This window comes from Homalodisca vitripennis, chromosome 3, assembly GCF_021130785.1.
Source record: "Homalodisca vitripennis isolate AUS2020 chromosome 3, UT_GWSS_2.1, whole genome shotgun sequence".
Classification (NCBI taxonomy): domain Eukaryota; kingdom Metazoa; phylum Arthropoda; class Insecta; order Hemiptera; family Cicadellidae; genus Homalodisca; species Homalodisca vitripennis.
The window spans coordinates 206,134,742-206,160,719 of record NC_060209.1 but is presented as its reverse complement, the minus strand read 5'-3'; the positions used below and the strand labels follow the sequence as shown (position 1 = coordinate 206,160,719).

At 34.9% G+C, this 25,978-nt stretch overlaps 1 protein-coding gene across 1 annotated transcript in view; it reads right to left on the bottom strand.

Moving 5' to 3' along the window:
* LOC124358574 overlaps window positions 1–19,763 on the bottom strand; it is an 83,774-nt gene extending 64,011 nt beyond the window's left edge. Inside the window, exons 1-10 of the mRNA XM_046810877.1 lie at window positions 19,633–19,763; window positions 17,148–17,233; window positions 15,513–15,664; window positions 13,151–13,313; window positions 12,713–12,919; window positions 10,690–10,829; window positions 8,975–9,137; window positions 8,037–8,228; window positions 4,852–4,982; window positions 3,220–3,382 (exon numbers count right to left, since the gene is read on the bottom strand). Of these exons, the coding sequence (XP_046666833.1) occupies window positions 3,220–3,382; window positions 4,852–4,982; window positions 8,037–8,228; window positions 8,975–9,137; window positions 10,690–10,829; window positions 12,713–12,919; window positions 13,151–13,313; window positions 15,513–15,664; window positions 17,148–17,192 (1,356 nt within the window). The 5' untranslated portion in view covers window positions 17,193–17,233; window positions 19,633–19,763. The remainder of the gene's footprint in view (window positions 1–3,219; window positions 3,383–4,851; window positions 4,983–8,036; window positions 8,229–8,974; window positions 9,138–10,689; window positions 10,830–12,712; window positions 12,920–13,150; window positions 13,314–15,512; window positions 15,665–17,147; window positions 17,234–19,632) is intronic.
* Between the last annotated feature and the right edge of the window lie 6,215 nt (window positions 19,764–25,978).

Genomic DNA, 25,978 nt, shown 5'->3' with positions numbered 1-25,978 from the left:
CACTAAGCAAGCAAACCTATCACTGGCCTCTTCTGTTACTAAACCATTAAACACTCAACCATTGCAGTCTCTATCCCCATTAAACACTAATAACCAGTCTCTTCAAGAAACCCATCACTCAGAACATTTTTTAGAACATGCAAGCCTAATCAAGAGCAAAATAAAAGCAGGTGGGACATAAAATCACAGGCGTTCCCTAAAGAAAACGTTAAAAAAACTCTCACTATCTTTGACCAGAATGTAGACAGAGTTTCCAATAAAATTTAAAGATTAAATACACTCTTATCTTCATTAGAATCAGATATAGTGGCATGGACAGAAGAAAGAAACACTTTTAAACACAAGATTAATAGGGTACACACTAGTAGCAGAATATAGCAGAAAGTCACACTTAAAGGAAGGGGTAGCCATTTTTACTAAAGACATATTGAAGGCCAAGGCTGAAATGATTGATATAAGTCATTTAAGTATTAAACTTACGTGTGAAGTGGCTGCCATTAAGCTAAAGGAAGGCAGAAATACTCTTTTTTTATTGGAGTGTACAGACCACCAATGAACCTCCAATCCGGCCTTGAAGTTTTATCTGAGACTGTTGACTACATTCCAATTGGGAACCACTCAGTAGTACTTATGGGTGACATCAATATTGACTGTCAAGAAACAAGACTATGCACAAATGAATGACATATTAATGAGCAGCACCATGTATAGACTAGATCTACCCGCCACACGGATAACTCCGACCTCCCACACATGACTATTGACTGTGTGTGCTGTAACATCCGGATACTGTAAACATTAAAGTAGTAAACACAGCTATCTCTGATCACATGGGGCAAATCTGCAGTATCCACTGGACCACAAAACCTGCTTTAACCATTACAACAGAGAGGAGAAACTTCAGTAATAGAAACCTGCTTATGCTAAAAAATCTACTTCAACCACAAAACTGGACAGAGGTCTACAACTCCACTGGCACAGATCAAGCATATGACAAGTTTAGCAACATTCTAAACCAAGCAATAAATCTATCATGCCCAATAGTTAAAACAAAAAATTCAAAAAGAAAACAAAATTATATGTTAAGTGATCCCACAGCAGTTAATTTAAAGCAAAGGTTTAGTGCAGCTCAAAACCTTTATAATACAACAGGTGAAGAGGAACACAAAAGAAGAGCTTCACTTTTAAAAAAAGAGTATGACCTTCACCTTAAACACTTAAGACAACAAGAAAATATCTCAAGGATTGCCGACGCAGAAAACAAAACAAAGGCTGTCTGGAATGTAATTAACAATGAACGAAAGCAAAAAGAAGACAGATTATTACCCTCGAAACTTGATATTGACGGACGTGAAATGACTAACCCACACGATATTGTGAACCATCTTAATGACTACTTCGTCAATACAGCTGAAGATATAATTTAAAAAAGTGGACCACATGTAAAGCAAGCAATAAACCTTCCAGTCCAGAATATGGATATTCCAAATTTAATCCTAAGGCCAACAACTAAACAAGAAATTAACCAAATTATTAGCTCATTAAAAACAAAGACCTCAGCAGGATATGATGGGATCTCCTTTAAGCTATTAAAAACCTGCAAAGAAGAACTTATGAATCCTCTGGTTGATATAACTAATAAGTCATTTGGTTCAGGACTTTTCCCAACATTATTGAAACTGGCAAAATTTATCCTAAATTCAAGAATGGCTCAAATACTAATGCATCAAACTATAGACTAATTTCACTGATCCCTACTTTCTCAAAGTTAATAGAAAAAGTGGCACTAGTAAGACTACTTGAACACCTATCAATATATCAGTTTTTAACACCTTATCAACACGGCTTCTTAAGAGGAAAATCTATGATCACTTCTCTAATAAGCCTAGTAGGCTTCTTGCTAGAAGAATATGAAAAAGGAAATACTACTACAGCCATACTACTAGACTACAGTAAAGGTTTTGACAGCCTTGCCCACCAGCAGCTTTTAAAAAAACTGACAACCTTTGGGATACAGGGCACATCAAGAGATTGGTTTACAAGTTATGTAACCGAAAGAAGCCAAATGGTAGAAATCAAGCACACAATCAGACAGAAAACAAATCAAATTAAATCAGAAATTAAACCCATCACCCGTGGAGTACCCCAAGGATCTGTACTGGGGCCTTTGCTGTTTATTATATTCACAAATGACTTTCCACAATACATACAGAATTACAGCAAAACGGTGATGTATGTAGATGACACGGTACTGTTGCTAAGTAGAAAGGAACCCAAACAACTGGAAATTGTCTCATATGTAGCTTTGAACATGGCAATTCAGTATTGTCACAGCAGTGATCTGGTTGTGAATGAAAAGAAAACCAAGCAGCTGATTTTAGGACTACAAAGAGACACCACAGGAAAAATACCTGGTCTAGAGGAGGCTGCCTCGGCTAAATACCTTGGTGTAACAGTTGATGATGGTCTTACATGGACACCCCAAATTGATTCCCAGTGTCGTCATCTCAGCTCAGGACTTTATATAATATGGAGACTGAAGAACATAAGCAACATGGAAACAGCTAAAACCGCCTACTACACGCTATTTGAGTCACACCTTCACTATGGAATTGTAGTATGGGGAGGTACTACAGCTGGAAAAATACAAAGAGTCCTTATTCTTCAGAAAAAAGCAATAAGAAGCCTAGGAAACCTCCAGCACAGAGAATCTTATAGGGAGACCTTTAGGCAGCTAAAAATCCTAACAATAGTAAACCTTTACATTTTCGAAGCCATTAAGTACATCTATACTATGGCTCCAGAAGAAATCAGAACGAATGCCCAGATACATGACTGTAACACACAACATGAACCAATTACTGCCTTCCTGTACACACCCTCAGTGCAACTGAAAAGAGACCATGCTACATGGGGGCGAAAATATGGAACAACATTCCAGAAGACCTGAAAAGGACTAACAGGAGACAGTTTGCTCAGCGAGTAAAAACATGGCTTCAGGACCGACCGTTCGCAGAATTCTACAATTGGAGAGGAACTCAAGCGTAAACTGGATAAAATACAATTTTATATACTTATGTAATTTCAATTACTTTATTTTACATCTTGTATTAAGATATTTGAACCTATGTGTAATTTGACACAATTACTGTTTTTGACGAATATGTAAATAAAGTATTATGACTATGACTATGACTATAGAGACAATACGATACTCACATAACCGGACATGAACGCCTGATTCAGTGACATGAGGGCGTCACAGGGCTGGAGATGTAACAGAACTGATTTGGAGTTCCTGAAGAAAGCTGTACAGACTTCTCTAATCACACTTCCCGACAACAGCTGCATTATCACTTTCTGGGACCATAACTCAGCTCTCCTAAACATACAAAAATATGTGTAACTCATAGACTTGAAACAAGAATTCAACAATGATGGAAATGATGAACTAACAATTACCAGATGAAATTAATCAGTGACATCTTTACACGACAACTCTGGGAAGCCTACACGGTACAATAAAAATAAGTTCTGTTCTTACTTCTCCATTACGGTATACAACTGATCACATGAAACTATCAAGCAAAGTAAATAAAACATGAGTGGAATGCCCATAAATGAACTATCCCTTAGTGTTACGGTTCATTGAATACTCTGTATAACAGAATAAGGTGAGCAGCAAAACATTTTCTTTATACTCCCACACCACCTTCACTTTCCTTTCATTCCAATGAGACTACCACTTCGCCTATTTATACAGGTGTCTCTGATGCCGAAACGATGTTCCGCCAACCACTGAGCTGAGAGGATAACTACGAGTAACTAGCGTTTTCAACTGAGTTCTGTGAAATATCAGTAAGGGCCAAACTTAGTGGCCTGCTGAGGCTTAAGGGTTAATATTGTAAAAATCTAATTTTGTAAATGCATTCTCCAGATCATGGAGATCTTTCCCTCCATAAAATTAATATTCTCAATTAAGAACAAGTCCACATTAGGTATTTACATGAATAGTAGCAGCAGAGCTCTATTTAAGGCAGTGTATTGACACCAACAGATTGTTACACTCTGAGTCTTGGGCGTTCTTCCTGTCTGCTGTTATTTGTGTTACACCATTCTGCACCAATGTTGTTCTGGTCATTACGAGTAACTGCACCTTTAGTTTGTATATATGTTATAATAATAATTAATTAGTGTTATTTTTTATTTAAAAGGCGCTATTGAGTGTTGTAAATGTGTGAAATTTGTAGTTAATAGTAAATTTAGTGCAATAAGTGAGTGGACAGTTTTTATTTTTAGGCTTATCTGTCAATAAGTCATCAAATCATGTTTTTAATTATTTATTTCAGTTTTAAGAGAGCTTTCCAAATATATCGTGAAAGAAAAATTATAATTCTTAATTAATGTACAAACTATACTATTTCTTACTTTTTTTTAATGGATTCCTAAAAGTGTAAATAAATATCTTGTTATTCAAAATTTATTGTTATTAATTTATGATTCAAGGAAGTTATATCTTTTTTTAATAAAGTAAAGCTTAACAAAATTAATTTAAGTTTTAAGTTTCATAAATAAAAAAAAAAACATGATACTCCCTGATGCTATAACACATGTACATTCTGTAAACATTTCACATTTAATTTAATTTTGTGATTCATTGAAAACATGCCTAAACTGCCTACTTTAAATGCTTGCAATTTCACATACATTGATAAAAAATATTTTTGTCTACTTTTGACACATCACAACTAAAGAGAAACAATAGTTATTCTATTATGATAATAAACAAATTAAGTAATCGTAATAATGGCATAAAGGTATAAATACAGTTAGTAGATAATTACAACTTACACTTCTGGTTGTCCATTGTTGCTCTTGGCAGAGACCTGGCAGACTGCTGATCTTAAGGTGGTCTGCCAGTGGTTGATCAACACAGGAAACCCCAACACACCTTGCCAGATAATTGCCCGCTCTTCTGAATCCTAAGGTGGCAGTTACTAAGTGAACTCATTCTTTTACATATCCAAATAAAGCATAAAACCTTACTTATATCAAGAGATGAAGATGTTCTGTGTCTTACGAAAACAAAAATTGAAAGCAATTAAGCCCATTTTTGAAAAATTAAATTATTGGCTAAATGCATTACACACATTAAACTTGGAAAGATAGTTGAATTTTAAATCTTAATGGTATACTTATTTATTAGACTTATATGTTATTCTTTATGACTAGTGTCATGATGATTATCATAGTTTTCCATTTGAAATTGTATGGAAAAAATGCTATCACAATTTAAATCTAGAAATATTTCAGCCTTACTAGTGAGAACTATCATCAGTCAACAATGTTAGACCAAAATAAAATATTTCAAAATTCAAATAGTGACAACAATTTTTAAACGTAACTTCAAAGGGAAAACTTGATGATCAGTATTTTTAATAATTAAAAGACAACTAATGACTTGCTAACACAATTAATTTGACCCTTTCACTCACTGCTGGGCAACTCTGTTATTAAATGTAGTACCAGTCCCAAGCAATGATAGTTGGTAACTCGAGAATGATAAACCGAATTAATCTTGATACCGCACCGAAACTTAAACTTAACAGTTTTGAACTAAATTACCAAAACAAACTGACAAATCTCGAACTCACTATTAACAGAAATCTCAAATGGACTGACCAAGTTACGATAACGTGCAAAAGAGTCTTTGCTGGCGTCCACGGTTTGAAGCGATTTGCCTTGTACCTGCCATTCAATGTTAAGGTGATGCTCATTACGACTTATACTAACCACACTTTGACTTCTATGGTGTTGTGATAAATGACATGACTATTGAGCAATCGGACAGACTCCAGCGTGCTCAGAGCTACTGGACAAATTTTATTTTTAATCTCAGCCGTCATGAGTTATGCAATATTTTCAAAAATTGTCACTCATGAAACTTCATCAACTACGTAAATTCCACATTCTTTCTATTCTACATTTAATGATCAAAACCAAATATACTGTCTATCTGTCCGATCATTTCAACTTTATCTCTGATATTTAATTACTTATTAAAAAGACTTATTAAAAATTTTTGAATATTTAATATTCAACAATTTTTAATAAGTCCTTTACTGTTCAGGCTTTTCGCCTTTGGAACGCTCGCCCCGATGATATCAGATGTATTGAGGACCTTGCGCGCTTCGGGCGAGGGTTAGGAGCTTTTCATATTGCCTCAAATCTTTTAGTACACAACTGATGGGACAAACTTCCTTGGGTGCAAGGCAGTACAGAAGTAACAGGACAAACTTCCTTGGGTGCAAGGCAGTACAGAAGTAACAGGACAGACTTCCTTGGGTGCAAGGCAGTACAGAAGAGAACAAACTTCCTTGGGTGCAAGGCAGTACAGAACAGAACAAACTTTCTTGGATGCAAAGCAATACAGAAGTAACAGAACAAACTTCCTTGGGTGCAAGGCAGGGCATTTAACCAAAGATTTAAAAATGCATTGTCTGACCTAAAATATAGAAACAGATTTAATTGTTCACTTGACATTTGATGGAAGACAACAACACAATAAATAGAATAACTGACAATTGGGAAATTCTGCATCAATATCACCAAGGCAGTAAACTAAACATCTAAAAAGAATATGATATTTATAAGAATGTTAAAACAATGCTTTACGCAGATTCGTGTGAAAGGGGAAGCAACAGTTTGGTCAACACAATACTCAATCGTAATAGTGTCTCATCAACTGACTGATCATCTAGTGTCAGTTGTCCTGTCTTCTGCCAGCTGAGATGTCATGTCATGCTGACAGTCCTATCAAGTGTTGTGTCTCGTTTATTTATTTACTCGTGTTTTGTACTGTGTTTGTAAATTATTAAGCATGACAACTCTGGTTGGATAATCCTAAATAAATACTTATTAACGCCAGTACTACAGTAGCGTATATGTTTACAATTTGAACTGTTTTGATGTGTTAATATTAATTGTTTATAAACAGTGCAGGACTATAATAATATGGACAAAATTCCATGGATGTAAATATTTGATTCAAATACAAGTTTTTACTGTGAACCTTCTACCTTGTAGGGTATGCAAGATTAAATTTTAGAAATGGGAGAGCTCATAGTCATCATATGCTTTACTATTTGGGAAGGGGTAAGATAAGATAAATCTCCTTTTCACAATATTACACTTAAGATGGGAGAAACCTTGTGAAATCAATAACTGGATTATTCATTCCTATTCTGCTTTGTATATCTCCTTTTGCTTTGTTTCTATGTGTGAAGAATTATTTATAAACTTGTGTGTGTGTGTGTGCGTCCTTCTAAGTAAAGCCTCAATTCTTGTTCCTGAAGGTGAAATAAAAATGTTGTCCCTCTAAATAATCCACAATGTATTAATACAAAATAATAAGCACACTAATTTATTATGACAGATTTATTTGGTAATCTAATTAATGTATCCATGATAGTAAAAGTGAGATTATTAACAAAACAATGAAATGTTTTACAACTAATCAACAACTAATCTATTGCGGGGGGAAGGGGAAGACCTGATATACCGCAGCTACATACCTGTTTCTGTTGCTTCGTGGTCTGAGGAGTATTATCGTCCTGGGTGGCATTGCACAGTTTGTTGACAAATCCCTCTTGGTTGTTAGGGACGAAAACCCTGATAAAGTCCCTTCCATTTGGTGTTGAACATGAGAACCATCACTTTGATGTCATTGGGGGAATCCTGCTGACTGGGAATGTGCACACAGCCGGCCTGTGTACAATACATGAGTTGTGGGGGAAGGGGAAGACCTGATATACCGCAGCTACATACCTGTTTCTGTTGCTTCATGGTCTGAGGAGTATTATCGTCCTGGGTGGCATTGCACAGTTTGTTGACAAATCCCTCTTGGTTGTTAGGGACGAAAACCTGATAAAGTCCCTTCCATTTGGTGTTGAACATGAGAACCATCACTTTGATGTCATTGACCTGCTGACTGGGATCTGTGTACAATACATGCCTGATATACCGCAGCTACATACCTGTTTCTGTTGCTTCATGGTCTGAGGAGTATTATCGTCCTGGGTGGCATTGCACAGTTTGTTGACAAATCCCTCTTGGTTGTTAGGGGCGAAACCCTGATAAAGTCCCTTCCATTTGGTGTTGAACATGAGGACCATCACTTTGATGTCATTGGGGGAATCCTGCTGACTGGGAATGTGCACACAGCCGGCCTGCCAAAAATACACACTGATACTAATTTATGTAAAAGGCATCATACTTGAAAAAATGTACTATACTATTTGCTTATTCAGCTTTTTATTTATTGTTTAGCCAACTAACTGTAACTGACTTCCAAATATGATGAAAAACCCATTGTGTAGCACTGGCAAACTCATCATGAAGTAGCTGAGCCTGGTGGCAATCTGCTTTTAATTTAACCTCTTAACTGTTTTATTTATGTCTTTTAGACTGTGTGGGCGCCATTACTAGTCTACTGAATGTTTTTACAATATTTCTTTAGTTTTCTCAAACACTTTTGTAAATATTTTATAGATCGCAGTTGTACAAAGTAGAAGTTGAAAAATCAGCGTAATTTATTCTCCGCTTTGCTGCACTACTGATCCTCAGCTATTTTTACAACAGCAACTGGTTAACATTTTACAGTATCGGTTATGTGTATTATTATGTGTTGTTAATAATAATACTACAAATTATAACAATATAAACACTAAGCGGTTCGATGTGTGTCACAGTATTACCTACTGTTCTGCTGTCAACACAATAATTAATTCATGCCCACTGAGACACGTGAGGCCAAACAAAGGGACCTACAATGGGTTAATCACACAATACAATAACTTGGGTAGAGAAGTTTTAAAATTTAAATAATTCATTTGTATAGTTCAGTATAAAGCATGTTATTGGACAGTGAAAATGTGAATTAAAAAACATTATAAAAGATCATTGTGATACTTACAAAACCAGAAATCAGAAGTGAAGTGAGAGAATGGAGAGCCTCGGACGGCTCGGGATGTAACAGAATTGTTTTGCTGTTCTTCTGGAAACTTTCACCGACATTTTTTATCACCTGAGCAGGAACAAGCTCCATAGTCAGCTTCTCAGGCCAATTGTAACCGTCTCTGAACATACAAAGATATGTACAAAATATGTTGTTGAAAACAAAAAGTGGACAATTATAAGATGCCATTACCCATTATTCCATTAACTTTGGAAATCTAACTCAATACAATACAAATTTCTGTTTCACCTCCTCATTACGGTATACAGCTCATCATGAGAAACTATCAATGCAACATGAGTGGGAAGCCCACAGATGAACTATCCTAGTTTCCGCCAATGGTCTATGTGCAAATAAATATAAGACAGAAAGCAATAGCTTTAGCCTAAGCACCAGTCCTGTAACTAAATAAGTCAAGCAGTTTAGAACCAATCTAGTCTCAAAGCTTATCTGAAGACACCATACAGATGCGCTTTGTACTCGGCTGTCTAAAGATATAATTTTGTTAAAAATAACTAAACTTGTACCAGCTCTAGCTGGTAATGAAAGCATACTATGCACTATCCTTCTCACACTTCTGGTATGCAACTTCTCTCTTAGGAAATTCAAGTGGGGCTTAAGAGGTTTCCCTATGCCAATAAAAGATCCTTGTGCATAATGTGACTCTTGCAAGCCAATTTTTGTAAAGCACAATATATACTCACTGTTCTTTGTATTCCGATGTTACAAAGCTTGATGTTCATTAAAAAAAACTTACAACTACTTAAACTTAGAGGCTCAAATCAAGAATACTGCACTAGACACCAAGGCTAAATAAAACTCAGCACAGATACTCTTGTATTGGTATTACACTGTTTAACTAACTGCCTACAGTGTGGCTGTGAAAGATGCTACCTGAAAAACCTCAAGAGTGATGTAATTAAATGGCTAAAACAACAAGACTTTTGTAGTGTTGAGAAAATGTAGTATAGATACTTTGGCCTTTTAGCTTATAATTTATTCTGACTTACACTTTTCAACAAGTATTGTATGTATTGTTTGTCTATGTTCATTGTTATAGAGTACATTTAAACTCCTTTGGCATGAGGACTTTGTCATTACAATTCAATTTTGAGGGACGACAATAAAGGTTCTTCATTTGTCCACTAGTGTTACAATTAGTATTTCTGTTCACTGAGTAATCTTTATCAACTATAGAAGAGAACAAGAGGATTGGTGGCACATTTTCTTTATCCTTCCACACCATGTCTTGACAAATCAACTCAGTAGTTTTTATACAAGAGAGTAACACACGTTTTGAAGAAAACTTTTATTATATATATTTCAATGCAACATCCTAGGCTATTTTTCAATGCAATCCCCAATCAAACTGAGGTACTTATCGTAGTGTGACACAAATTGTTCGATCCCAACTTTAAAGAAGTCTGCTGCCTGACATCTTAGCCAATGATTATTGCCAATGTGATGTAAGGACTCGGTTTCGAGCACATGTGAAGAGATAAGTACAATTCATGTTTTAAGTAGAACAACTAAAAGAGCACTTGGAAGCAACAACAGAGAACCATTTTGTAGCAAGATTTATTTATATATCAAGAAAAGAAGCCCATTAGTTCTTTGATTATAAAAAGGATATAATGAGAAATTTAAAAGGGATCCAATAGATAGAAACTTACATTTCTGCCTCCGATTTATTGCTGAAGCAAGAGATTTCACAAGGCATGCGAAATGTGCTTGTCTTGGTGTAGCTGGGAGACTTGTACTCCTGCGTCCACTCCAACGTACCTCGCCAGGTAGTCTGCACTTCATGTCCTACCTACAGAAGCAACCATTCTTTACATCTGTCAAACAGCCTATAAACAGTTTATATTTTCTATATTGCAAAATGTGCTTGTCTGGGTGTAGCTGGGATACTTGTACTCCTGTGTCCACTCCAACGTACCTCGCCAGGTAGTCTGCACTTCATGTCCTACCTACAGAGGCAACCATTCTTTACATCTGTCAAACAGCCTATAAACAGTTTATATTTTCTATATTGCAAAACGTGCTTGTCTGGGTGTAGCTGGGAGACTTGTACTCCTGTGTCCACTCCAACGTACCTCACCAGGTAGTCTGCACTTCATGTCCTACCTACAGAAGCAACCATTCTTTACATCTGTCAAACAGCCTATAAACAGTTTATATTTTCTATATTGCAAAACGTGCTTGTCTGGGTGTAGCTGGGAGACTTGTACTCCTGTGTCCACTCCAACGTACCTCGCCAGGTAGTCTGCACTTCATGTCCTACCTACAGAGGCAACCATTCTTTACATCTGTCAAACAGCCTATAAACAGTTTATATTTTCTATATTACAAAATGTGCTTGTCTGGGTGTAGCTGGGATACTTGTACTCCTGTGTCCACTCCAACGTACCTCGCCAGGTAGTCTGCACTTCATGTCCTACCTACAGAGGCAACCATTCTTTACATCTGTCAAACAGCCTATAAACAGTTTATATTTTCTATATTACGAAATGTGCTTGTCTGGGTGTAGCTGGGATACTTGTACTCCTGTGTCCACTCCAACGTACCTCACCAGGTAGTCTGCACTTCATGTCCTACCTACAGAGGCAACCATTCTTTACATCTGTCAAACAGCCTATAAACAGTTTATATTTTCTATATTACAAAATGTGCTTGTCTGGGTGTAGCTGGGATACTTGTATTCCTGTGTCCACTCCAACGTACCTCGCCAGGTAGTCTGCAGTTCATGTCCTACCTACAGAGGCAACCATTCTTTACATCTGTCAAACAGCCTATAAACGGTTTATATTTTCTATATTGCAAAACGTGCTTGTCTGTGTGTAGCTGGGATACTTGTACTCCTGTGTCCACTCCAACGTACCTCGTTGATGTGTTGCATGACAAGCTTCACTGAGGTCACGTGTGTTACTGTGTCACATATTACAATGTCATATGATTGTGATCAGTTTGTTTATAAATATATTTATTCTGTGACTTTCTCATTGCCATCATGGTTACCCATAAGACCAATGTGACAAAAATTGTTAATGCTCAGTCAAATCCCATGGAGTGTCATTCACCATCATCAAACTCAGAGTTCTTCACATGGAAATGAAGCTATTCACAATTACAAGTCTATAGGCAAGCTTGTTTTCCAGATATAATGCAAACAGACAGAACTTAATTTTTTCAGCTCCAGGAGTGATAGCCTTTGCTAAAGCTCAGCCAATTAAATCACTGTTTCAAGAAATACAAAATTTCTTCAGGACAGAAATACAAAAAATCTAAAGACATTAAGTTAAAATGTATTTTATGTCAACAAATCAACAAAAACATGGAGATAACCACACAGAAGACATATTAGACAACATAAATGTTGTACATAAAAAGATGTAACATATACTTGATAACCAGATCCAAAGACAAGAGTAGCACAACACCACGACAACACAGAAACATTGCAGCAGCACGAGATGCATGCTCATCAAAGAGACACCAGGAAACTCATTCAGGTGAGGGTTAGGAGTGAGAAAGGATCTGCAAATACATGTGAATATTACAATTATTAGTAAAAGTAGACATTATTCATCCAAAAAATGTTGTTATTATTCTCTAACAGTTTAGAAAAGTCTGAGCCCCTTCACAGTACACTTCCACTTCCATCTATAGTATTTACAGAAAATAGCAGTCACATACCAGCTTGTGAAACCAGGTATAGCCTACAATCGGAACGTTAAGAGGCAGAGAATTTTCCTCTTGGTACTGAATGATCATTTGCAGTGTGTCATAGAATAATGTTTGGTTTTTGGGGATGAAACAGTCGTACCGTTCATTGCAGGGCGTGTAAAGAAGGATCATCAATATCGTGTCACTGGACTGACAGTTAATGTGCAGAACGCCAACCTGCCAACAAAACACGACTTAGAACAGTGCAGCAACACTGACTCAGCTGTCTTATAATACAGAAGGTCTTATTTACGGAATAAAATATGAAGATTAATCATATGATAAAGCTACTTGAGGAATACATTGTTCCGAGGTTGACAAAGCAATGTGTATTTTTTAATCAAAAACACATTATGGGACTATGAATACATATGTACTCAGAATATTACTAAAAGGGGTAGTACTTACATAAGTGTTCATCAATATTTCACTGATAGCCCCGAGAGCTTCACAATCCTGCGGATGTAAAAAAAGCTTTTTGCAAAAAAAGAAGGCATCAGGCATAGCTTCTGATACCACATGATCCGGCAACAGCTGCAGTAATATCTTCCGAGGCCAGAACTCAGCTTTCCTAAACATTCAAAAAACATATAAAAGCAGGGACTTGAAAACGAATCAGTGTTGTTGGAAACTAACACGCTTCCAAACGGTGGCGGATTTAGGGAGGTCACAGAAAACATGATCCCTTCCCAAATAGTTATTGTTTAGTTTTCATTGCATATAAAAAGATTTTATACTCTAAAATGTATAAAAATGTGGTTTAAGATATGATTTTTTTTAATTTTTTGGGGGAGGATCAATAGATTCCACGTTCCATAGGAAGTATTCCACAATCTTTACTTGTGACAATCTCCAAACTTGAAGCAAAATCCACCCTGCTTCCAAATACAATAATACTAAAGTCAGAGACTTCAATATACAGTTACTAAACAGCTAACTCCATTCAATGCAACATGAGTGGGAAGCCCTCAGATGAACTTCCACTAGTGTTACAGTTGGCATTCTGTTTACTGTGTACTCTGATCAGCTGTGTAACAGGAACATTCCACAGCACCTGACATATACAGCAATCTACTAGGTATAGGTACGGTAAGAGACTCTAGTATTGGAATATAAGAAGTGTTTCACGGATTACATCAATATAAACTGACTTCAGGTCATCATTTTAGAAACTAACTGTAACAACTGTTACAAAAGTCACTGAGAACCAGACACTGAAATTAAAATTTACAAATGGTTATTCAGATTCAGATATTTCTTGTCATTAGGCAACAATAATGCAATAGATATGGTCAAATTTTTACAATTATGGTGTCAATGTCTTAAAAGCTATTCATACTCATACATCTAACAACATGGATTCAACAAAAACAGTCAAAAACAGGTGCAGAACAAAGTCATAACAAGATTAAAGCAAAACATTAATAAATACACACAAATAATAAATACCTAATACTAATTAAAATCTTAAGTCACTAATATCACAGACCAGGTACTCATCAATGCTGTAAAAACTTTTCTCTTAGCCATTTGCTTAGAATAATAATTTTTAACATATTAATAGTAACTTCCCAATCACTTTCAGGCAAGTTATTAAATAATTTAATTTTCAGGTACATGTGGGTCATTTTTGTTTTCTGTAATCTTATAGGTCAAGCATATGTCTCTGCCTTGTACTATAACTATGTATATCTTGACGGTTTTCATAATTACTTAAATTTTCTTTAACATTCAGTACACAATTATTATAAATATACATACATCAGTTCAAAAAAGTTACAACTTTAAGTTCTTTAAAAAATAGTAAGCACGAACTCCTATCACTTACATTTGTTATAACCCTTACAGCTCTCATTTGCCATATAAAAGCTCTGTATGCTTTACTACTGCCTCCCCAAAGTGTTTTTCCAAAGGTTACTACAAAAGAATGTATAGTAGGCTGTCGTGAAACTCTACAAACTTACGAGAATTAAGACAAACATCAGATTTTTCAAAACACATCAATCAGTTACAGCAATAAAAGTTGGCTCTCCTAGTTCTCTTTCAACAAGCTTAAATAATTTTATGGCTATAATGAATTAAAGTAAATACTTAAGGATATTCCTGTCTTACCAATGATTAATCCAGGAATATGATCTATCACCTTTATCTTGATCTTTGATTTTGTGTTTGGATGTTTCTTATGCCTTATCACACACAACTTCCATGTTAAACTTTCATTATGAAAAGATATTAGAAATGTTTTAAAAGTTATCATTTCAAATCCCAGTCTGAATATTAAACTTCTGAGACATTTTAAATCTGTGGTGACAATATATTGTCATACGTTTTTATAATTTAATGTTGTTTTTAGTTTGCTAAACTTGTCTCCTTATTCCAAGATGGGCATGTTATTTATAATATATTATAATTATTACAACTATTTCTATGATCTGAAATAGGGAGGCGGAAATATGTCAAACTAAAATAGCTGAGCCAATACTTATTTGCACTGGTGAATTAATATGTTTGTCTTGGAGTGTCAGTCTTACAAACAATCGGCCTGGCCTATAACATGACATAATAAAATATCTGTCCACGAATAATAAAAAATAATATGAACTCTATCAAACTTTTAAAATGAGTTGCTTTTAATAGAGGAACAGCATTGTCAATGGACGTCAATACTTGGTGCATTGTAACATGGAACATAGAGAACTAAACCAGACACATACGGTGATGAGCTAGCTATCTGAGGATAAGAGAGGCAACATTGCACGTAACAACTTACACTTGTTCCTCTTCACCCCTGATCACATCCCTCACCTTCATGGAGATCTGAGCTCGGATTGGTTTCAAGTTTTTGTGGACTTTACTAGGAGTCTTGATGTAACTGATACACTCCAGTATACCTTCCCAGACAATGTGCAGTTTCTTCTCATCCTACAAAGTCAATCATCATCTACTTATGTATCCAGGGATTCTGTAAAACTTATGATTTTGATCAATTGGATCAACAGGTGAAAGAAACAGGATTTTTCCGGACATTTGCCATCTTTCAGTGATACAAAAAATCATAGTGATAAATGGTTTTTTTGTAGTTTTTAGTATCACTGAACAATGGCAAATGTCTGGAAAAATCCTGTTTCCTTCACAATTCCATCGTCAAAAATAAACTTCAGACAAAGAACAGGTGAAAGCTTTCTTCCTTTCATGTTTTATATATTGAAAAAAAATTGTTGTCTTCAAATAAAATAAATACGGTTGAGTAGGCAAATCTCTAGTACTTGCTAAATGCACTGTATTCACTCTGAACTCAACAAAAAGATGTCCACGATTTGTTAAACCAATTTACTTAATGCAATAAGCACAGTTCTTTACTAGCACAATAAGCATAACCTAAGGACAAATAGTTATTTACTAGTTATTACTACTTGGAAGAAATGCAAGGATAAATTGATGGGAAGCCAATGATAATTACCTAAATAAGCAATAGAAAATGTGACAAATAATGATTACCGGTAGTCAAAATAATGCTAACAATATCACATAATAATAAAGTTTTATGAAATTTTGTCATCATTTATGGCTTTCTCAGACCACATAAGAACTTACTTTTCTTCTCCCATCTGCTTTGAGAAAGATATCAGTAAAGGCAAACAACTGGTGCTATGAATGTTGAGTTTAGCCCCAGTTCACCTTCCTCTTAATGTAGCGTCTGGAATCTAGAGTCATGTTCGTTTGAAGAGATCAAAGAAATTCAATGACAAAGAAAAACAAAACAAATAATTTTAATTTTTTCGACATCAGAGACATCTAGATTACAAAATATAAAATACACAGTAATTCAGGTGAGTTAGCATTCTCATTGTCTCATCAGGTGCACAATTGAGTGCTCTACAATGTTACTGACTATGAGGATGAGATTGCACCTAACATATGTTCAGTGTTAAAAGTCAATAAAATGGTATTGAAAAGTTGACAGGATTTCGGAAATTTGTCATCGTTGTAAGTTCCAAAATAGATCAGTAACTTTCGAGAATTGGGGTCTATCCTCTTCTTCGGGTGCCAAAAAACCGTAAGGGTTAAATGTTTTATTTACAGCAATTCATACTCAAATAAATCAAGGAAGTCTAAATTTAATAAGTTATTGTTGAAAATAAAGACGCTATAACTTAAACATAAGTATAAAATTGTGCATGACTACATTTACATGGCAGTCTTACTAATTGCTTATGTTTATAAACCGGTGTGGGATACTACAATATTTCCTGGAAATACTTGGCTGGCACTAAAAGGGTTAAAAGAATTAAAATGCCTAAAAATACTTAAAACTATGAAAATAAATCCTTCAGGCCAATATATCAAAAGTGCGACTGACTTATCACTTGGACATCGATATTGTCAGTGCTAGCCTCGGACTGACCTGGCTGATCGAAAGGTGGAAAAACCTTGAACTTGGATCAGTCATCTGGTTGCTTGGAGGTGGTACTTCCTAATCTGCAATCCTTCCTGTACACAAAGGCTTAGCATCAGGTACATACAGCACAGAGCACACAGGCATCATAGGCACAATGTAAAGTGTGCACACATTTAAAACATAATAAAAATCATCAATTATTGTTTTTTCCATTCATAGAAATTAGTTTGGTAAAGAATTTTGTTTGAATGTCAACAATTTATTTATTAATTATTCATGTAGCCGTATTCTTTCAGCTGTTTATAATTATGTTGATATTTACTCATTATTTTATACTAGCACTTAACCCCAGCATTTTCCTACTGAAAAACAGGGACATTGTCGGCACATTCTTATTAAATGACATTGTAAACTCTCCTGAGTTAGGTGATTATCCCTGAGAAATGTACCAATTTTCTAGTCTATTTTAGATTAAAATTTTAAAAGCAGTGGTTTGGGAGCCTCTAGTTGGAGCGTGAAACAGTTTTAATTCTAGAACCGGCAAGCACTACAGCAGCAGGATGTCCTAAGTGAGTTATCTGCATATGAAAGACATCCAGGATGGCTGTAAGATCTAAGGCGCTACTCTCGGACGCAGTAGGGTCCACCTTAAATTAACCCGTTTTGCATTTTTTTGTATTCACTAATTAAAAAAAAAAAAAACCACTTGGAATTATTTTTATTTTATACTCTACAAGACATTTATCATTGAATCATCACCATAATAATAGGTTTTGAGAGTTCAAAACCATTTATAGTACAATAACACGCAAATTGTAATATGCATAAGTCCTTACTCCCGGAGGGAAAAGTGAGTTGTAAATTACAACTTTGCCAATTCTAGGAGTTAAGTACCATGAAAAAAACTCAAATTTCTCTCAAAAATTTCATCATAAACGATTTCAGTAACAGTTAAATTATTTTAGACCAGTGTAGTGGAACCCTAAAGTTTTTAAATTCTTAGCATTTCAGTAAAAACACTCCTGATGTAATGAATAATGTCATTTTAAACTGAAGTTGATTTTGGGTTATAACCCGATCAAGAATATATATGCAAGTATGTAGGACAGATAAACCTATTTCGGTCAAAAAGTGTACACCTATGTCTGATGTAGTTTGTTTCAGGCTAAAATATTTCTGGTGCACAAATTTTGGAAACATGGTTGTCTTTTAAACTGGCATTTGTGCTGGAAACAGAAAAACTTTTAAAACACACTATAAAATTCATTGAAAGTTTTTTTCTATCGGAGTGGTAGCAATAAACTCCAACAACAACCTTCAATTGTAAACTAAACGATGTTTGGAATGAGTTAGTTAAACCCAATTATCATGAAAGTATAATCATGTCAATGCGCTATAAATAATGGATAGAGTATGATAAGCAGGCCCAATTTATACAGTTTTAAATAATTATCAATATTTAATAAATTATATTGAATAACAGAATTAACAATCAAGATCAATGTATCTAACTAAATAAAAACATTTACAAATTTCAAGAATTAATGTAGGTAACATACAATGAGAATCTCATAAAACCCAAAATTAACCATAACTATCAAATAAACAATTATGACAGAAAATTAGATAAAATCTCATTTGAATAATAAAGAAACCATAAAACCAAAACAAACAATTAAGACTATGTAGTTTAATTTACTAAAGTTAACTATCATTTTTCATTAGATGAAATCACTTTGAAATCAGAAATTTTGTTTAAAATCTGAAAATGTGTTTGTTGTCAAACTAATTAATCAGTATCAGATGATTATATTGATGGTTATAATTAAGGAATAGTGTTTATTAATAATAATTAAAAACCATGTTCGCTGATCGTACTCAACCCGAATCAGTTTCCATTTTCAAGCAATAAAATTGATATAGCTTCAAAAGTAATTCAGTCAAAGAAAGAGGTCCATGGCTACAGAACCAAGCCATTAAGTAATAATGCAAATTTTGAGGTCCAAACTCACAAAGAAAATTTATTTTTTACTTATAACATATTTAGATTCTCTTAAGTTATATGGCATTTACTTTAGAACTTTGAGTAGAGAACTCCACGTAGTGACATCAATAATGAAGTGAACTAGGTTAGGATTGTTTCAATAAATGACAAACATAAAGGGTTAATTATGCCTATTAGTGGAATCTACGAGCAGTTTCACATGCACAAGTTTTCTCTTGTCTTATTCTACAAGATTCTACTGGAATAATCAATTTCCTTCATAAAAGAAAGAACAATTTATTAGCAAGATAATCACGATGGAAGTCTGGCAATTATTAATTTTCGGAATAAGTAAAGTTTCAGTGTGCTAATAAATAATAATAATTTGATGTGTATAATCGTGTGAAGTCAGCCCTAGAAAGTGCCGTAGCGTGGTGATATTTTATTTAATAGGATTATTTACAGTGTTATTATCTAGTGACTTTAATAATATAATACTTAGCTTACTGCATTGAGTTTAAACTGAATCCTTTACACCAGTTAGTACCCACGTAAAAAATCCATTAACATCGTTTACTAGAACACTTTGCCTAACTACTGTGAAACAAGTTCAATCACCACCACGTCTTATCAAAGACTAAACACAAACAGTAGACTACAGATCAGCTGTGATCAGTGTTACCAGATAAAAAAAACAGATTATCGCACTATTAACGAAAAATTATCGTACTTTCAAGTAAGAATATCATACCATGCACATTTCGGTAAAAACTAAGTTAGTTTTATCTAATAAATTATGTTACACTTACCTTTATTTAGTGTTTTTATCTAATTATTTATTTCGGAAATACAAACAAAATAGTAAGTAATTAATTAGGTCTAAAGCAACATTACTCCTTCATCTTAAGCTTTATACAACTTTTCGTTCACAGCTACCGCTGATTCCACAGCAACTTCTCTACTTCCCACTTTCTATAAACCAGTATAAAGCACTACGATATAGACGAGGGCTGACCACAATAGAATCAGCCCGTGTATGACCTTACCTCGGTGTCTCCACTAAATCCTGGTATAATCATGAAAGTAATTTTGTACTAGCTTTTTAATACGTATTAAAGATACAGAATTTTGGAAAACGTGGATCAACGCTTTAAGAGATAGATAGGCCTAAACCAATTTCAATACCAAGAAAGAAGAAACTGGGCAGAAACAACACAGCTCCTTCTATCATTAGAGGTATTTATCACCTAATAAAGCGATGAAGTATGTCCCTATACATAGTGATGTAAAATATAAGTTAAGAATGTAATTACATTACGTTCCCTACTCTTATATATGTGACAGTGTGTTGTGATTTTCTCTGAAGGACAGTCGGTCCCTGTACAAACAAATCACGTGTATAATTAAACGTTAAGCGATCGGTGTTTTGTTAAGTCTCAGGGCCGGAAGTAAGTAACTAATGCATTTTATTATTTATGTGTTAATCTGTGAAAATATAGATATTGCATCTAACGCTAAAATCTGTTCCACTTTGCATATTGTGGTTGTGCGCTATCTGGCGGCAAACTAAGGAAACATCGATTACACATATTATATTACAGAAATGCATTGCAGACATGCTGCATTGAGCAAACTCTGAAACAATTAACAAATAAATCTTATTAGTATACAAGAGGTAATACTATAAGATTAAAATGGACTTAACTCTGATTTGGACATTGGACTGAACAAAAGATTTAGTAAACTATAGTAACGCTGACTATGCTTTGAGGAACATAACTAGCTTTAACGAACACAATTTTGCCAAACAATCCTCATATAGATGCGAAGTATATTCTCTGGAAAGTCAAAGCTAATGCAAACTTATCATTCCTAAATTAGTACAAGTATTTTATAAAATTCATAAAACGTACAAATTTATTTTATAAGAGTTAAAAGTAGAATATTGTACCCTTGTCAGAAAATTGTACTGTGTTTTTAAAACAGTTTGGAGATAGATATTTCCCGGGGCTCTTAAATTGTCGTCCATGGTTGGATTTTTGAATTCGCCAAACTTCGAAATCGAAGACAGAGAATGAGCGGGAAAGGAGAGAGGATTTTCCCACTCAATCATCGTTCGAAGGTGAGTACTTTTCAATTCTTAGAAATACTTAAAACGGAAGATCTTTCCAGAATCCATTAGAGATTAGTGATAAATTGGATCGGCATCAACGTACTTTATGGATGTAATTGTGTCATTCAACTCTATAGTCAGAGTATATTTGTTTTATTTTAATTCCGCGATCTTTCCTAAATGACACTTTGTGTGGGGGGCATGTAATTATAGCACGTTTACGATAATTATCGTATCTCTAGCCACACGGCGTTGGAGCAGTCGACTAGTTGATTATTTTACTCAACTAGTACAGGCCGAGAGATTATATGTGGCCTCCTAGATGCGCGAGAGGGGAACCGCGGCTGGCAAGGAGGGGGAGTGATGACGGAGCTCGCGACTTCCCCCTCCACTCCACATGACCAGTAGGCTACTGCGCATCGTCGGGACGAGGACTACATGGAATCTCTCGGCCTGTACTCAAAGTAATCTATTGGTCTGTTAAAATGATGGGGGGGGGGTGGGGGGGGGGGGGGGTGGGGGGGGGGGGGGGTGGGGGGGGGGGGGGGTGGGGGGGGGGGGGGGTGGGGGGGGGGGGGGGTGGGGGGGGGTTTTTTTAATTTATCAAGGCATAGTCAAATTATCAAAATTTATAATAGATAGCAAGAAGAATACATGTTTTTTTAATGTAATGTACAGATTAAGAAAAAAAGAATGATAGCGATTATAAACCCTAAGATACAAGTCCCTAAAGCAAAAAAAGATTAATTCAAAAAAAAAGAAAATTAGCAAAAAATAATATAACAGCCCTTACAAAGAGTTTTTTATCACAAGTACTGAAAATACAAGAAGGGGTACCCAATTTTTGGTTTTTGGGGGACAGGGGGGGTGGTTTTTTTCCCAAGGGGGAAACTTAAAAGGGTTTGTTTTGGGGGGTTTGGTTAAAACTGCGAATTTGTAGACTGGGGGGCCTCATGGTTTTTTCCCCCCGGGGCCCAAAAAACCCCTTGAGGCTTAAGTGAAATGGCATGGGCCCCCCCAAAGGGGAAAAAAAAAAATCAAAGGGAAAGAATAAACAATCCCGTTTATCGAAGAACGTTTAAATTCACTTCTTAAATTGCCAAAAATTAAAAATATTTTTAAAGAAAAGGGCTTTAAAAACAATGAGTACTTGTCCTAAAGAAAAAACCATGCATTTCACAAAGGCTAAATAATTTACAAGATGTACCCCAAAATAAAAAAATACATGTAGGTTTAGATTGTCTACTACTTAATAACCATTATATTTTTGCTGGGGTGGCATGAATACGTAAGTACCAAAATTCCTAATAAAAACATAATGTTAACAACAATTGAAATTTAATATTAATTCATCCACTGACATCTAATACATAATAAATTCTGCTGAGTACAATTTCCACTGGTAATGGTTATTTTCATCATCTGAATCATCATTTCTAGGTAATGTAATGAACATTACCTAAAGGCCTTGGAACTGATTTATTAGAACCTTTTTGTGAACTGGCTTATTATACTGCAGTCCACTTCTTTATATATAAAACAACTGAACTATGTTTAACTATTTATTTATTTATCAACCGGCAGTAGTCCAACTTATACATAATCATAAAAATAGATAGCAAGAAGAATACATGCTGTTTAATGTAATGTACAGATTAAGAAAGAAAGAAATGATAGCGATTATAAAACCCATAAGATACAAGTACCTAAAGCGAAAAAGAATTAATTCAACAAAAAAGCAATAGCAAGAATAATATAACAGTCCTTACAAAGAGTATAGTATCACAAGTACTGCAATAGCAAGAGAGGCGGTATGCCATCTTTGGTAGTTTGGACAGGGGTGGTGGGATTTTCCCACAGGAGGACTTGATAGGTTGTTTTCGGCGGTTTGTTGAACTGCTGAAGTTGTAGACTGGTGGGCCATCATGGTGTGTTTCCCCACCGGGTGCGCAAAAAGCCCTTGAGCTTAAGTGCATGGCAGTAGGCCGCCCCAAGGGAAAAAAAAAAATCAAATGAAAGAATAAACAATCCCGCTATCCCAGCTATCGAAGAACGATAAATTCACTTCTTGATTGCCAACTTATTAAAAATATTATTAGTAAATGCATTAACAATGAGTACTTGTCCTAAAGACAAACATGCATTTCACAAAGGCTAAATAAGTTACAAGATGTACACTATATAAATAATACATGTTGGGTTATAGTACATTAACAATAAATAATTAGAGTAACGATAATTAACATGAATAATATGAATGACAATATAACAGCCAATAACAAGTAGTGGTAGAGCATATTATAACAATTAATAACAAATAATATGACTAGCAGTAGTCCGTATCCGAGAATCAATTCTTTGTTTGAATTCATTTTTTACGATGGAAGGATTGTGAAGGAAACAGGATTTTTTTTCCGGACATTTGCCATTGTTCAGTGAAAAAAATCAGTAACACTACGTTTCGAGATCTGCAATTTGATCTTTTCTTCAGGTAAATTTAGATTTTACTTCAGTATTTTACCTGAAGAAGAGATCAGATTGCAGATCTCGAAACGTAATGGTTACTGATGTTTTGTTTCAACTGAACAATGGTAAATGTTCGGAAAAAATCTTGTTTCCTTCCCTAACAATAGGACCAAAAAAATAATAAGAATAACATAAAAACAGTATAAGATAAATAGTAAAGATAACAATAAACAATCAGTAACAGATAGTACTTAATTAAAGCTATAAATTCAACAATTAGTCTGTAAAGATTTCAAGGGCTCGTCTTCCACATTTGTTTGAAGACTATCACAAAAGAAATCACAATCTGGGGCAAGCTGGTTCTCTAGAAGGACAAATCTCGCAAAGGGACTATTTTTAAGTCAAAGTTTGTGGAGAGATGCTTGTGTCTTAGTAGATCGCGACTCTGAAATCTAATTTAGCCAGGAGATTCCACCACTGCATGTAGCCAAAGCAAAGAGTAAATCAGCCATGTCACGTCTTAAGGCAAGGGATGGAACATTCTAGTTCTTGTGAAAGGATTTCAATAGGGAGCTTCCCACAAATCTATAGCCAAGCCTGATCCCAAATAAATGGATGAAGCACCCACTGCAGGACCTCCAGTCTCTACTTCGCACCAACTGCATAAGGGGACCATATGCCCAGGAAAATCCCATATCGTTGTTTGAAACGAACTTCTAGTCTTTAAATGCTATAGAGTCTATGAATCTTAGAGTTAGAGATTTTAGGATTGACCTTTGATGCTATGAAAGGTGATTGTAGAGCATTTGCTGGGGTTCACCAACATACAATTAATTTCTCTTACACCATTCCCTCTATTACAAATCTGTCCTGAAGCTTTTGAGTCTTCAGGTGAAGAAATTTCAGTGAAAACTTTCAGATCACCTGCAAATTGTAAAGCATCAATGCTTAACTACCTCCAGGAGATCATTCACAAAGATGGAGAGATAGGGACCCAATAAAGGCCCTGAAAAACCCGTGAAGACAGTGAAAACTTGTTGGATAAAGTAGAGTCAATTTTTAAATATAGAGATCGATCAAAAAGGTAACTGGATATCCAAAGATAATAAAGAATTGGCCAATGTAAATTTTACCTATTACATAATTATTGCTGTGATACAGCTATCAATACCATAATTGGATGTAATGCATGTCCGTTGTAAAATAAAGAAATCAATGCGGGCTGAAATCAATGTAGTAATCCAACTCCATGTGGCATACTGCCGCAGGCAGAAAAAGAAAAACTACGCCCTTTCTAAGGCCAATCGGGTAGGGTAACGATAAGCGGACCCGGTTTTTTATATTGAAATTGGCAAACGATATTACTTAATCATAACCATCGATATAATCAATTGAAACTTGATTAATTGTTTTGAATTATTAACTTAAATAAGTCTATATCAACAGTTGTAAACACTTTAAAATAATACACGTAGGGTAATATTTCAATTTTAGAAAAACTACAATACATTGCTTTGAAAGATGATAAGACATAAATAAAATATGTTTTTGTGGCTTCAACATGTTGAACTCATTTGAGGGAAAGAAACAACTGTAACTGTGAGAGGAGCAAATATGGTTGTCTTCAGTTTTTCCTAATTTTTGATATAATAATTTGTTTGATCACTGTAAATATTAAATTTATATTTTAGTTTAAAACATATTATTGTTATTTGAGGACTATAGATACTTTTATATTGGATTGATAGTCTAGGATTTGAGATGCGAATATTAGGTATCGAAGACTACATTCTTCCATAAAAAAAAACCGGGTCCGCTTATCGTACCCTACCCAGCCTATCTAAACAATTAAGCTCAGATCATGTGAGACCATCAACCCATCTTAAGGTTTGAATGAATATAAGAAGCAACGCAGCGCATGAAGAATGAACTTTCTTATTGCTTGGCAAGGTCACCAATGGCTGTCCGACACTTAATTTTCATATTTATTACCTTCTAAGGACTCTCTAAGGATCATATTAAAATAATAAAGAAACTGAAATTTACTAAATTTATTAATTTTAATTTTCAGGTAATTGCAAAAAAATTTAGAAGAAAGTTTGTATGCAAAACTCAACTTCTTAATATAAGAGTAGACAAATCAAACATATTTTTTATATATGGATACCCAGCAGGATAAGCATCCAATATTAATAGCTAAGGATACAACTTTCCACTACAATACTTACATTACAGTAAGGCTACGGTTTGAAGTTTTAAATTACATTTTTATAA